Raw genomic sequence first — 14,543 nt, 5'->3', positions numbered from 1 at the left:
AATACTTTTCAGTTTGTTTGAAATGTTTCTTTACAATAAATTTTTTAAAAATTAAAGCTAATGTTTTCATTGCAAGCAAATCAAACATTAACAGTAAATATAAGTAAAGTTAACGCATTGTGCGAAGGAGACTTCCAGGGGGTCGCACTCTGCAGGTCCTCTAGAGCAGACAGCGTTTAGCCCATCATGTTGTGTGGTTCTTGAGGCTCTGAGGTAGATGGCCTCCCACTTCACAGAGAGGAAAACTGAGGCTGGAAGAGGGTAAGTGGTTTGTCTAAGGGCATGGTGTAGGTAAGTGGCAGCCCTGGGATTGGGTCTCTGGGGTCTGGGTTGTGCCTTGCCCCAGGCCCTCTTTCCTGTTGGACGTTGCCAGGGCCATCTGCCTGGCCTGGATGAGCTTCAGTGTCCCCAGCAATCCCACTGAGTGCTTTCTGACAAGTCACCAGGCATTTGTGGGGCCCCCACAGGAGCCTGGTTTTGTCCCGGGCACTGGGGCTGTGGCTGGGGTGCAATCCCTTTCCCCATAGGCTGATTGGGGAACCGACATTGACAGCCTGTGGTGGCCTGCGGGTGCTGGGGTCCCAAGAAGGTGCATTCTGGTTTTGGGCTTTGGGGGCGGGCTGGCCTGGACCAGCCCTGCTGGCACTGTGGGCGTCTGTGGACAGCCCTCCCACACCCCTTGCCTGGCTCAGGCCCCACCACATGCAGTGTCAAGTCTGCCAGAAGATGCATCTGGACTCCTCCCAGACCAAAACCAAAGCTTCGAATCAATGAACCTCACAACAAACCATTTTCCAGTGGACTGGAGGGGTGACACCCACCCCCAGATCCAAGGAACCCAGTTTGCTCCCTATCCCCAGTCCCATCCCGCCGGCCAGGGGAGCTGCTGCCTGGGGGTGCTGTTTCTCTGGCTCTTCAGGAAGCCATTTGCAATGAGCAGGGCAACAGCCTCTCCAAGATGCCAGTGTCTTAATCTCTGGAACCCGTGAACGTGTCACCCTCCAGGGCGAAGGGGAGTTAAGGCTGCCCTTGGAATCACAGGTGCTAATCAGCTGGCCTTCCAATACGCGGGCTCTGTGTAGCAGGGTGGCCCTATCAGTCCTTATAGGAGAGAGCCTTTGCGAGCTGTGGTTGGAGCCATGTGAGCACAGAGGACAGAGGGGTGGAGATGAGCGGGGCCACCAGCCCTGTGATGCGGGTGGCCTGGAGAAGCTGCACAAGGCAAGGAAGGGATCCTCCCCTAGAGCCCCCAGAAGGAACCCATCTTGCCTACACTTGCATTTACCTGCTGAGACTGGTGTTGGACTTCAGAGCCACAGAGCTATCATCCGTTTGTATTGTTTTGATAATTTGTTTGGTAATTTGTTAAAGCAGTGATAGGAAAGAATACATCTTTGTTGGCAAAGTGATTTTCTTTCTCTTTCTTTCTTTTCTTTTTTTTTTTTTAGAGACAGGGTCTTGCGTCATTGCCCAGGCTGGAGTGCAGTGGTGTGAGCATGGCTTACTGCAGTCTTGACCTCCTGGGCTCGAGCAGTCCTCCCCCCTGAGCCTCCCGGGTGGTTGGGACTATAGATGGATGCCACCACAGCTGGCTATTTTTTGTAGAGACGGGGCCTCCCTCTATTGCCTAGGCTGGTCTGGAGCTCTTAGGCTCAAGCTATCCTCCCACTTTTGCCTCCCAAAGTACTGAGATTACAGGCAAGTTAGTGCTCCCGGCCTCCTCAGAGTGCTTCTCTCATCCTGCTAAGGAGCTGGGACACAGCCGTCTGGGGGCCGGCTCAGGAGGAGTTGCAGCCTTCTTGGCTCCAGGTTGATCACAAGGCAGAAAAAGGTCTGAGGTGCAAACCTGCCCTGCCACTATGTGGGAAGCTATTATCTGCTTATCAGCTCTGGGGCCTGCGGTTGGTCCCAGGAAGCACCCAAGGGGAGCAGGAGGCTATCGAGAAAGGTCCTGGTGAGAGGACAGCAGCAGCCCCACCCCCAAACTAACCCTCTAGTGCCAATAGCTTCTTCCTCCTCACCTAGCCTAGCTTGAAATTTATGTTCATTTTATTTTTCAAGGAAGAAGGCAGGTCAGCAGGGTTGGTGGCCTTTTTCAGACACGGCTTCCTGACCCCTGGCAGATGTCCTGGGGCCCCCAGATGGACCTCAGTGCGTCTCTGTGGCCCAGAGTGCGTGTAGGGATTCTGTGTATTTTCTTTTCTGGCAGGTGGATCCATTTTTCCAGGTGTCTCAAAGGGGTCTGTGGTCTCCCAAATCAAAAACCAACTGAATTTCTTCATTTGTATTTAAAGCCTCTTTTATGCTGGACTCTTGAAGGCTGGGGTTCAATGCTGAACACCCACACAAAGGCTGCCCTTAGGGGTGTTAATTTAGGACAGGAAGGAGGAGGTTGCCATTCACATCCATACATAGTAACAGGCCCAGAGTCAGGGTGGTGCCCAGGGAACCCAGCCCATCCCGAGGGGTGCAGACAAGATTTTGTGGTGAGTGAGCTGAGAGCTCTGGGCCCAGTGGGTGCCCATGAGGCCAGGCTGGTCCGGAGAGGTTGCTCTGGGCTGTGAGACCTGCAGGGGCAGAGGCCTGTGCTGTGGGGTTTCCTGGAAGCTTTGGGGAGGGGGGAGGAGGCTGTGGGGGCTGAAGCAGGGGAGGGGAGCGAGGGTGGTGAGTCAGGCCTTCTCTTGAGAGCCTTGAATTTGAACTTCATGCCAAGCATGTTCAGAAGTCTTTGCAGAGATTCAAGCTGGGGTGTGCGGTGCAGGTGATAAGATCATTCTGGCTGCTCTAAGAAAGGTGAGGAACAGGGTAGGTGCCGAGGGGATGCTCGGAGCCTGGAGACTCCCTAGAGGATTTTTACAGCTCATCCAGGCAGGAAGTGCAGCAAACTCCATCCCGGCGAAGACTTCCGTGTCTTGGAGCTCCATCGGGTGCACGCACCTGGGTAACGAGGGGGAGAGGAACTAGGCCTCGCAGGTTTAGAATTCAATCTGATTTTCCCCACCACCTCCTCATCAAAGCCCCACCAAGTCTCCATTTACACAGCTCCCAGGACGGGGCTCTCACTGTTTCCCGTGGCAGAAAGTCATTGCTGGGAACCTGCCTCCTTCCCGCGGATCGCTCGTGGCCCTGTTTGAAGTTCTTCTAAAACCTGCCTGGAAGTTAAGAAAAAAGTAAAAATAAAAAATACCGAGGCCCGGCCCCACCCTAGGCTTAGGCCAGAGTCCCTGAGTGTGAGTGTGAGTATGTGTGCCTGTGTGCCTGCCCCTTTGAATCGCTCGTTCCCCTCTGCCCCCCCACCCCCGTGATGGGCTGGAGCCCTGCCGTGGGGCCACACAAGTTGAATCTCGGCAGCCTTGTGTGTGCCGGAGCGGGGGCACATGCTCTGGCACGCTACCCCACACGGAGCTGGCTTTCCTGCCCACCAGCCCCCTTCCCCGGGGCTTCACGTGCTCTTCAGATGGTGCAGTTTGGGGTTGAGAAACTGGGTCCCTGCACTTCCTTCTCCCCACCCACGTTTGGACCCAGCTCCCTGGTAAGCAGCCGCCTTTACCAGGTGACCCGTGGGGGCGGGAGCTGAGCCTGAGCACCAGTCCAGACTTGTCTGTGGCCCAGGCAGGGGGTTGAGGAGGTGGATGAATCCACGGTGCTGGCATCTGGGCTGTCTCCTGCTCACGTTCTGTTGCTTTGGGGTGGGTGGGGCAGGCTTGGAGGGACAGGGGAGCTGGGAGTCTCTCTTTTGTTTCCTTTCCTTGCTTTCCTGCTAATAAGTCCTAAGGATACACCGGAGCTCCGGCCACTTTCTGCTGGGACAGCCATCATCAAAGAGCCCTGGAAGTACAGAGCAGGGTCTGGGATTCTTGGTGGCAGGGCCAGTGCCCACGCCTCACTCGCACACCACAACTAGCTTCATGAGCTGTGCTCAGCCTTGGTCTGTTTGGCCTTGGGTTTGAACTAAGTTATGCCAAATGTCGTGGCTTTGTTTTAAGACAGGGTTGGGGAAAGTAGCACTCAGGCCACTCCTTGCCCCTCCTGTGCTCATGACAGACATTGCTAATAGATCATGGCCCCTCCTGTGCTCATGACAGACATTGCTAATAGATCATGGGACTTCCTTCTGAGGGAACCTGCACGCAGCTTCAGAATCCTCCTTGACTCAGGACACCAAGGAGTCAGCAATGTCCCTGGCTCCAGCTAGCAGCTTCACCCGACACTTCCTTGAGCTGAGGGGATGTTCCTTCTCCTCTGCCCTGCCTTCTGCCTCTCCATAGGGAAGAGGGAGGAGAGTCGTGGAGGGACGTGGCTACCTGTGGCCCTGGGCATTGCTGCAGCCACAAAGGCCATCTTAGGTTTCTGCTTGGCGTCTGTGTGTTCTCAAGGGCAGGCTGTAAAGTCCAGCTGTTTGGGCTCTTCCCTGATGGTTCCTTGACCTTGACCTTCTCATGTTGAGGACACCCTGGCCCTGGGGAGGTCTCTGCTGCCCCAGAGCTGGTTCTCTCTCTCCCAGCCCTGCTACTCCCCCACTGAGGGTGGGGACTAGGGGCCTCCGGGCTCCCCCTGGCTGCCTCCATCCACTCTGAGCACCCCCTTGCAGCATTGAGCCTTGGGGGCTGGTTCCAGCCACGCTGATCTTCCCTCTGCCCACGCAGTCTGCTGACCCAGGCCCCAGCTTTCTCATTCCTTGTGGGACTCAGTGCCTGCTTCCGATCCTCTGTCCGATGCTGCTCCAGCGGCCTCAGGCATGGAGGGCGCCTCGTCCCCGCTGCTCGGCATCCTCATCCAGGAATGCCTCGCCCTTGGATGCCTCCCCACCCTCCTATCTCACTTCCTTTTGGTTCTTATCCACACGTCACCTCCTCAGAAGAGCGCCTGCCGGCACCCCCTGCAGCATGCCCACTCGCTGCAGCTCTCCTGCCTTGTCTTCCTCTGTAGCCCTCATCTCCATGTAAGTCATGTGCACTCACTTACCTATGACCCGCCTCTCGTTCTGGAAAAGCCCCTGAGTGGCAGGCCTTTGCTGTCTTACACCCGGGACTCATCTCATGCCTGTACACTAGGAAGCAGCCCCTAGCAATGGCTGAATGAATGACTCCACCAGGCATGCAGGCCGTGAGGGCAGGGCACCCAGGGCAAGCGCTCCCACCTCACAGCCTGGAGGCCACCTGCCCCGCCCCAGCCTTCACAGAGGTCACTTCGCAGAGAGTCTCGAGTGTGTCCTCAGGACCAGGTCTAAACACACGTGATTCGGTTATAATCAATTAAATGTAATTTCCTCATTGGTGTGCATATCTTTCCACATTGCTTTTCTGAACTGTAGATAAATTTTATATCTATATAAATAGATACATTCAAAAATGGCATTTTGGAGGCCAAGGCGGGCGGATCACCTGAGGTCAGGAGTTTGTGACCAGCCTGGCCAACATGGTGAAACCCCATCTCTACTAAATATACAAAAATTAGCCGGGCATGGTGATGAGTGCGTATAGTCCCAGCTACTTGGGAGGCTGAGGCAGGAGAATCGCTTGAACCCAGGAGGCAGAGGTTGCAGTGAGCCAAGATTGCACCACTGTACTCCAGCCTGGTCAACAGAGCAAGAGTCTGTCTCAAAAAAAAAAAAAAAATTGCTGATGAAAACAAAAGCAACCTGCTTTTCAGTCCCCAGCAGGGAGCAGGGTGCTCCTGTCTCAGCCTGAGCCTTGGAGGCAGGTTCCCGACTCGTGTACTCTCCATGCTGTTCTCCCCTCTCCTGCCTCCTTCCTCCTCAACACTCTTCTTTCTCCTCCTTTCTGCTTTCCACTCTCGCTCGCTGTCTCTAGCCCATTTCATTCCAGAATTGTTCTCAGTCATGGGGTAGCTAAGGCGGCTACACACTGAAGGTTTCCAGGACCAACAGAATGTCAGTCTGTGTCTGAGGAGGTGTCCTAATTTGCAGTGTGTGGTCCATGGGAGGCTAGCTTACTGCACCACTCCTGTCCCACCCATTTTACAGATGAGGAAAGTGAGGCTCAGGGAAGGGAGTTCAGCAATGCCCTTCTTATCTTACCATTTCTCATTATCCTAGAAATCATGCAGATAGAATTCTCGTGAATCAGAGAAAAGTCAAAAATTGAGTGATGTTCCACTCTTTGATATATACCCTAATGGCATGTTGGGCATGTAGTGGGTGTGGAGGAAACAGCCATGCATTCAAATAGTTAACAGGTGTGTGTGTGTGAATGAAGAGTGTGTGTAGTTTTAAATTTCCCTAACAAGTGGGCTAGAAGAAGAATAAAATATGAAACTGACATGAACACTCAAGGTTACCCCAGGAGGTATAGGAGCTCTCTTCATTTTGCAAACCAGGAGTCCAAGATCTAGGAGAGCTGGGGTTGGACTCCATAGCTGGAGCAGTCTGCAGGGCCTGGTCTTGACTCACAGGTTAGACTCCACTCAGAGGCTGACTGTGCTCCAGGGTCTACACCTCTAAGGGTGACACCTGAGCTCAAACTGACCACCATTTTCTATGTGGGATGAGCCTTCATAGGGCGGCCAGTTGGGATGGGTTGAGGGTTGGCTGCAGATATCAGAAACCCAAGTCAAACGCGCTTCAACCAGTACAAAATTCATCAGCCCACAGAGCCGAGGTTGGGTGGACATTAGGGTTGGTGGATCCAGGAGCTCAACAGTGTCCTCCGAGCCCCAGCTCCTTCTGCCCCCACCCCACCATCTTCAGTGCTGCTTCCTCTCAAGGCCACAGCTGCAGTTGGCCATGGGGACAGCCAGGGGAGCTTCATTATTTTTTGCTGCCTGGCAGGAGGAGGAAGAGAATGAATGTCTCCCCATGGGTCTGTCTTAGGAACGGGGGGACTGTTTCCGGAAGTCCCGATCTCTTTTAGTTTGTGCCGGGTCACTTGCCCTTCCCTGAACCACTTCCTGCCTCCTGGACAGGATGTGCACTGATGAGCTTAGCTTTGGGGATCCAATAGTGACTCTACAAAACCTCTTTGAGGAGGTGACATTGGAACCAAGGCTTGAGCCAGACACAACAAAGACTGCAGGAAGGGGCATTGCAGGTCAAGGAAATGGCACACGCAAAGGCCCTGCGGTGGGAGTGAGCTTGGTGTTTGATCAATCAGTTGTCAGAGCACACTGGGCCCTGCTCTGAGTATGACAGAGAGCCCCTGGGAAGTTGTAGGTGGAAGAAAGACAGGTCATGACTAAGAAAAAAGCAATCTCTCTGCCGTGGGGTGGAAGGAAGGTTGCAGTGTGTGTGAGAGAGAGAGACAGACAGACAGAAACTTCTGCAGTGTTTACAAGTGCTCAGGCCCTGACCCAAATGCTTACAAACTTACATAGTTCTGGAAAATCCCAGTGTGTAATTTTCACTGCTCAAAGAAACCTCAGGAGTGTTTTTCTCTGAAAGGTCATCAGGTTTTGACTCTTTGCTGTCTCATTGCTTATTGCTGGTGGTGGTGATGGGGGCTTGTCCCAGGCCTTGTCCCCGCATCCTCTTGCCCCTGCAGAGGGATGAGTGTGTTGGGGCCTCACACGTCGAGGTCGTTCATAAGCAGATCTCTTTGAGCAGGGCCCCTGCAGTGGCACTGTGGGAGGTGGATGGGGTTTGAGTCCCTTATGGAATCCAGGCAGATGTCAGCATTTAAACAACACACGTGTATAAAAGAAACCAGTGTCCGCAGAAGGATCCAGAAAGTATTATGGGATAAGACTGCGTGAGAGAGGAATGGGGGCATTGGCACCTCCCTTAGTAGGGCATTTGCTGGGGGTAGAAATGAGTATTAAGGCAGTTAGACCCTTGAACTGGCTTTTGAATCAGGAAATTTACCCCTCAGCCATCTGTGCTTGGTTGCTGTTCACATCACCACCTAAGATGGAGAGAACTTTTGATGTGTGTGTGTTTCTTTCTCCTCACTGGGCTCTGCTTCTTCACTTCCTTGTCAACGCAGAGAACAGCAGCAGTGACCAGAGGCAGGCCTGTAAGAAGCATGAGCTGTATGTCAGCTTCCGAGACCTGGGCTGGCAGGTAAGGGGCTGGCTGGGTCTGTCTTGGGCATGGGGCCTCTGGCGTGGGCTCCCACGAGGCAGCGGGTCTGTGCTCCGTCCTGTTTCTCATCTCTGCCAGTTAAGACTACAGTATCAAGTGGCCTCGCTGCAGAAGGGGACTTGGGCTAAGGATACAGGGAGGCCTCATGAAGTCCAAGAGCAGAAATGTGTTTGAGACTTGAACTCGAACCAGGAACCCAAACACTTTGAACTCTGAACCCCATTCTCTGCATGCACCTCATTCCCATCTGTCGGCTGGCTGCTTCTCAAGATGATGCCGGGCTGTGTATTTGAATCCAGATACCTGGGGAGCCATCTCCCCCTCTGCCCTCTGTCCTCATCCCATTCCCATTCCCACGGGAGGGATGGATCTGCCCAACTTGGTTCAGGCCATTGTTCCTGGACCAGTCAACTGTCTTAGGGATGTGGTCATGTTACTGGCACATGGCTGCCCCCTCTGGAGCCATCTGCATGGAGTGAGGCAAAAGGCAGGGGATGAATCCTAGGAGAGGAGTGAAGGTCATCTGATCCACCATGTGTCGCCTGTGAGCTCTGGTGTGATTCTCATTCAGCAATCGTGCAGCATCTGCAGCATTCTGGGCCCTGTTCTGGTACCGGATCGGAGATGCAGCACTGAACATTGCAATGTATCTGCCCCGTGGGGCTCAAATATCCCTGGAGAGGGTATTGTCATGAGGTCATCAGGGCAAGTGGTGGTATTCTACCCTCAGGGAGCTTGTAGTTCAGTGGGAGAGTCCAGAATCTTCCCTGGGGATTATGCCCAGACACACTCAGGGCGTGCACACACACAGCCAGCTCTGAGCCCTCCTGTGAGCCTGCCCTCGGGACTGATGACCACATCCACCCGCTGCTGGGACAGAACCCAAACTCCAGGGGCCCCTGCTGGAAGATTCCATGCGCTTAAGCCTCACCAAGGAGTGTATTGATTATTGGGCAACGTTTCTGCGCCACCCAGACCCTAGAGGCAGGTATGGCACATGGATCCCTTCCTGACCAATGTACAGACCTGTCTACACTGTCACTGAATTCTCATCCTGAGCCAGCATGGGTGACGCCATTAGGAGTTATTAGCCTCTCTGGCAGGTGGGCACACCAAGGCATGGAGGTTGGTTTAAGGTGAACTGCCAGAGTATGACCACCTAGTGGCGGGTAGAGCTGATGACTGCCTCACACCAGGGCCTCCTTGCTGTGCCACCTTCTGTCCAGAAGACACAGCCATGAATGTCCATTTTACGATCAGCCAAGCTCTGTGGGGCTTTCCTTCATGTTTATTTTATGGGTTTTTTTTTTTTTTTTAGAAATGGGGTCTTGCTCTGTCACCCAGGCTGGGGTGCAGTGGTGTGATCATAGCTCACTGCAGCTTTGAGCTGTCTTCCCACTCAGTCTCCCAAGTAGCTTGGACTGTAGGCCAAGACTATAGAATGGTCCTCCTTTCCATTCTTGTGGGACCATGAGAGGCCACCCATGTTTCCTGCCGCTGCCGGGCCCCCTGCTGCTCAGAAGGCATGGTCTGAGCCTTCATTCTCAGGTCGTGAGCCTGGCGTGGTGGCTTCTGGCCAGCATGGGGGTTGGGATGATGTGGCTCAGGCCTTCCGCATGGTTTCCCACACTCTCTTCTCCTCTGCAGGACTGGATCATCGCGCCTGAAGGCTACGCCGCCTACTACTGTGAGGGGGAGTGTGCCTTCCCTCTGAACTCCTACATGAATGCCACCAACCACGCCATCGTGCAGACACTGGTGGGTGTCACGCTATCTTGGGGTGTGGTTACCTGGGCCGGGCAGGCTGCGGGGCCCCCAGATCCTGCTGCCTCCAAGCTGGGGCCTGAGTAGATGTCAGCCCATTGCCATGTCATGACCTTCAGGGGCTCCTTGCCCCATTAAAAAAAAAGAAGCAAAAGTTGTATTTTATGACTGGTTTGGTATAAAGAGGAGTATAATCTGACCCTGAAGTACATTTATTTCTCCCAATTTTAAAAGTAACTGAAAGTTTTATGGGCTCCTTTGAGGATGCTTGTAGTATTGTGGGTGCTGGTTACTGTGCCTAACAGGGCACTGGGCCCTGCTTCATTTTCCTGTAGAGGAAACAGGTAAACAGATGAGAAATTTCAGCGAGGGGCAGACTGATCAGAAGCTGGCCAGCAGAATAATGGGATGGAGAGATGAGTGGGGACCCACGGGGCCATTTCGAGTAAAATTTCAGTGGGGTCACTGGGAAGATTCTGTGTGATAATGAGATGAACGTGCCCAGCACATGGCGACACTCAGCAGATGTTATTCCTGCTCTGCCAACAGCAACCATAGTGATAAGAGCTATAGGGATTGTGTTCTTTTGCTTAGAATCCAAGGTTCAAGGACCTTGGTTATGTAGCTCCCTGCCATGAACATCATCTGAACCTTTCCCGCCAACTGATCATCCACCCTGCCTTGAATGCTTCTAGTGACAGAGAGCTCACTACTGGGACTACTCCCTCCTTTCATTTAGTAATCTGCCTCCTTTTCTTGCCCCTGTCCTGTGTGTTAAATCCTGGAGAAAAATCTCATCTATCCCTTTCATTTGGTTCTGCTCTTTGAGGGTAAGGGTTTTTGTTTCTTTGTTTGCTTTTTTAAGCATTGATTTTCCAAAGCCCTCTCTCCCCTCCTCAATTGTAAACTCCAAAGCCCTACTTGGGATTGAAGGTCCTTAGGCTGGAAAGGACGTGTTCCTTGGTCTGGATGTGCTATGCTGTGCCAGTATCCCCTGGAAGGTGCCAGGCATGTCTCCCCAGCCGCCAGGGGACACCACTGCCTTCATGGCCCATGGAACAGGAGTGCCATCGTCCTGTGTGCACCTACTTCCATCAGTATTTCACCAGAGATCTGCAGGATCAAAGTGAATTCTCCAGGGACTGTGAAATGATGCAATTGTGGTCATTTTTAAAAGGGGACAACTGTCTTCTAGAGAGTTCTGATGAAATGCTTCCAGAGGAAATGAGCTGATGGCTGGAATTTACTTTAAAATCATTCAAGGTGGAGCAGGTAGGGAAGGGTATGGATGTGTAAGAGTTTGAAATTGTCCATCATAAAATGTGTAAAAAGCATGCTAGCCTGTGTCAGCGGTCACAGCCTGGACGCTGGGAACAGAGTGCCAGTCATTGATGCTCTTGCCTGGCACCTGCAGTTGCTGGAAACTCAGAAGTTTCACATTAAAAACAACAGGACAGTGGAATCTCTGGCCTATCTTGGACACGTGGCAGATCTGCTAATTTACTGAGCTCGGTCGGCTGCCGTCAGCTTAGGTTGAGTGGCGGCCTCTTCCCTTAGTTTGCCTTAGTCCCCACTATTCCCTATTGTCTTACCCTTGGTCTACTTTGCTCATCAGTGGCACTCATGTGGCACCCATAGGCATTAGAGTTTGTGTGTCCCTGGCCCACATCCTCTGTAAGGTACAGAGAAGCCCATGAGCAAGATGGAGCACTTCTGGTGGCTCCAAGTCAGGGGCACTATTCAGCATTCTGCAGTGCACAGGGCAGTTCCCCAACAGAGAATTACCTGGTCCTGAATGTCGGATCTGGCCCCTTCCTTCTCAACTGCACAGTGTGAAAACCTCTATGCTTTGGTTCGCTTGTCTGCAAAACAGGGGCAATCCCAGAACTGAGTTGTCCAGGTAAAGTGCTTAGAACAGGGAGTGCTTGGCTTGGGGAGTGTCACCTGCGGTCATTTATTATGCCCAGACAGGATGTTTCTTTATAGAAACGTGGAGGCCAGTTAGAAGGACTCACCGCTTCTCACCATTGCCCATGTTTTGGTGTGTGTTTCAGGTCCACTTCATCAACCCGGAAACGGTGCCCAAGCCCTGCTGTGCGCCCACACAGCTCAATGCCATCTCCGTCCTCTACTTCGATGACAGCTCCAACGTCATCCTGAAGAAATACAGAAACATGGTGGTTCGGGCCTGTGGCTGCCACTAGCCCCTCCGGGAATTCAGACCCTTTGGGGCCAAGTTTTTCTGGATCCTCCATTGCTCGCCTTGGCCAGGAACCAGCAGATCAACTGCCTTTTGTGAGACCTCTCCTTCCCTATCCCCAACTTTAAAGGTGCAAGAGTATTAGGAAACGTGAGCAGCATATGGCTTTTGATCAATTTTTCATCCAATGAACAAGATCCTACAAGCTGTACAGGCAAAACCTAGCAGGGAAAAAAAAAACACGCATAAAGAAAAATGGCCGGGCCAGGTCATTGGCTGGGAAGTCTCAGCCATGCACGGACTCGTTTCCAGAGGTAATTATGAGGGCCCGCCAGCCAGGCCACCCAGCCGTGGGAGGAAGGGGGCGTGGCAAGGGGTGGGCACATTGGTGTCTGTGCGAAAGGAAAATTGACCCGGAAGTTCCTGTAATAAATGTCACAATAAAACGCATGAATGAAAATGGTTAGGATGTTACAGATATATTTTCCTAAACAATTTATCCCCATTTCTCAGTTTATCCTGATGCATAAACAGAAGCTGTGTCATGTGGAGGGCGGGGAGGTCCCTCTCCATTCCCTACAGGTTTCATTCTGAGGCTTGCAGAGGTCCAGTGTTTACCAAGGTTTGCCCAAATCCAAGATCTAGTGGGAGGGGAAAGAGCAAATGTCTGCTCGGAGGAGGGTTGTGTGTTGACCTTTGGAGGAAAAATATGTTCTGTTGTTCAGCTGGATTTGCAGTGGCAGAAATGAAACTAGGTGTGTGAAACACCCGCAGACATTTGGAATTGGCTTTTCAGCTCGCCCCAGTGGTAGTAAATCCATGTGAAATTGCAGAGGGTACAAGGACAGCAAGTAGGATGGAACTTGCAACTCGACCCTGTTGTTAAAAAGCACCAATGGGCCAGGCGCGGTGGCTCACGCCTGTAATCCCAGCACTTTGGGAGGCTGAGATGGGCGGATCATTTGAGGCCAGGAGTTCGAGACCAGCCTGGCCAACATGGTGAAACCCCATCTCTACTAAAAATACAAAAATTAGCTGGGCATGGTGGCACGCACCTGTAATCCCAGCTACTCTGGAGGCTGAGGCAGGAGAATCGCTTGAACCCAGGAGGCGGAGGTTGCAGTGAGCCGAGATCACCCCACTGCACTCCAGCTTGGGTGACAAAGTGAGACTCCATCTCAAAAGAAAAAAAAAATGAAGCCTAGTTCTCCACGGGAGTGGGGTGAGCAGGGGTACTGCACATCCTCCCAGTGGACCCTCTGGTCTTTGTCTGCAGCGGCATTCCAAGGCTGGGCCCTGGCAAGGGTACCCGTGGCTGTCTCTTCATTTGCAGACCCTGATCAGAAGTCTCTGCAAACAAATTTGCTCCTTGAAGTAAGGGGGAGATGGCATAATAGGAGGTCTGATGGGTGCAGGATGTGCTGGACTCACATTGCAAACAGAAGCCTTGTTGAGGGTAACATCCTAACCAAGTGTCCCGATTTGGAGGTGGCATTTCTGACATGGCTCTTGGTGTAAGCCCGCCTTGCCTTGGCTGGTGAGTCCCATAAATAGTACGCAGTCAGCCTACGGCCACAAACACAAGGCCTGGGGGAGGGCTACACTGTCTACAAACGTTTTCCGCATCTGTAAAGGAAGCAAGGTGATCTGAGACTGTGGCCATGTGGAACCCGGTCTTGTGGGGGACTGTTTCTCCATCTTGACTCAGACGGTTCCTGGAAACACCGGGGCTCTGTTTTTATTTTCCTTGATGTTTTTCTTCTTTAGTAGCTTGGGCTGCAGCCTCCACTCTCTAGTCACTGGGGAGGAGTATTTTTTGTTATGTTTGGTTTCATTTGCCGGCAGAGCTGGGGCTTTTTGTGTGATCCCTCTTGGTGCAGGTTTTCTCACCACTTACTGACCCAACCAGCCTCTGGTTAGCATCATTTGTACATTTAAACCTGTAAATAGTTGTTACAAAGCAAAGAGATTATTTATTTCCATCCAAAGCTCTTTTGAACCCCCCACCCCTTAATCCCTCGTTCAGGATGGCGAGCTTGCTTTCCTTCAACCTGTTTGTTTTCTTATTTAAGACTATTTATTAATGGTTGGACCAATGTATTCATGGCTGTTGCGTCGAACAGTCTTTAGTGAAAATTCTGTATAAATAGACAAAATAAAAAGGGTTTGACTTTGCAATAAAAGGAGACGTTTGGTTCTGGTTCTTTGGCCTATGTCTGTCTGTGTGTGTTGTGTTTTTCTCTCAGTTTCTGAACACTGAAGTTCTCTCACACTGCTGAGAGCTCCCTGCCTTCGCCTCCACTGTGAACACACTGTTTAGCATTCAGGCCTTGGGGGGAAGTGGGCGCTCGTCAATATTTGGTGCAGCTGTGTGGGGCTCTGGGCAGGAGAGATGGAACCAAACAACACATGTGAATTTGGTAGAGGCTCCACTACAAAGGTCCTTGATTGAATTACAGTGCAGCTGTCAGCAGCTGTTTCAAAGAGGCAGGGGGTAAATTAGCTGTGTTTACTGCTAACATAGTTGAAAGATTTAGTCAT

General features: G+C 52.2%; 1 protein-coding gene across 1 annotated transcript in view; it reads left to right on the top strand.

Annotated features, from left to right (window-relative positions):
• Positions 1-14,203, top strand: part of BMP7 (bone morphogenetic protein 7) — a 96,081-nt gene extending 81,878 nt beyond the window's left edge. Inside the window, exons 5-7 of the mRNA XM_003904579.4 lie at positions 7,941-8,017; positions 9,686-9,796; positions 11,857-14,203. Of these exons, the coding sequence (XP_003904628.1) occupies positions 7,941-8,017; positions 9,686-9,796; positions 11,857-12,006 (338 nt within the window). The 3' untranslated portion in view covers positions 12,007-14,203. The remainder of the gene's footprint in view (positions 1-7,940; positions 8,018-9,685; positions 9,797-11,856) is intronic.
• Positions 14,204-14,543: the final 340 nt, after the last annotated feature.

The sequence above is a fragment of the Papio anubis genome, chromosome 16, assembly GCF_008728515.1.
Source record: "Papio anubis isolate 15944 chromosome 16, Panubis1.0, whole genome shotgun sequence".
Classification (NCBI taxonomy): domain Eukaryota; kingdom Metazoa; phylum Chordata; class Mammalia; order Primates; family Cercopithecidae; genus Papio; species Papio anubis.
The sequence above is the reverse complement of the archived record's forward strand: the minus strand, read 5'-3'. Positions and strand labels throughout refer to the sequence as shown.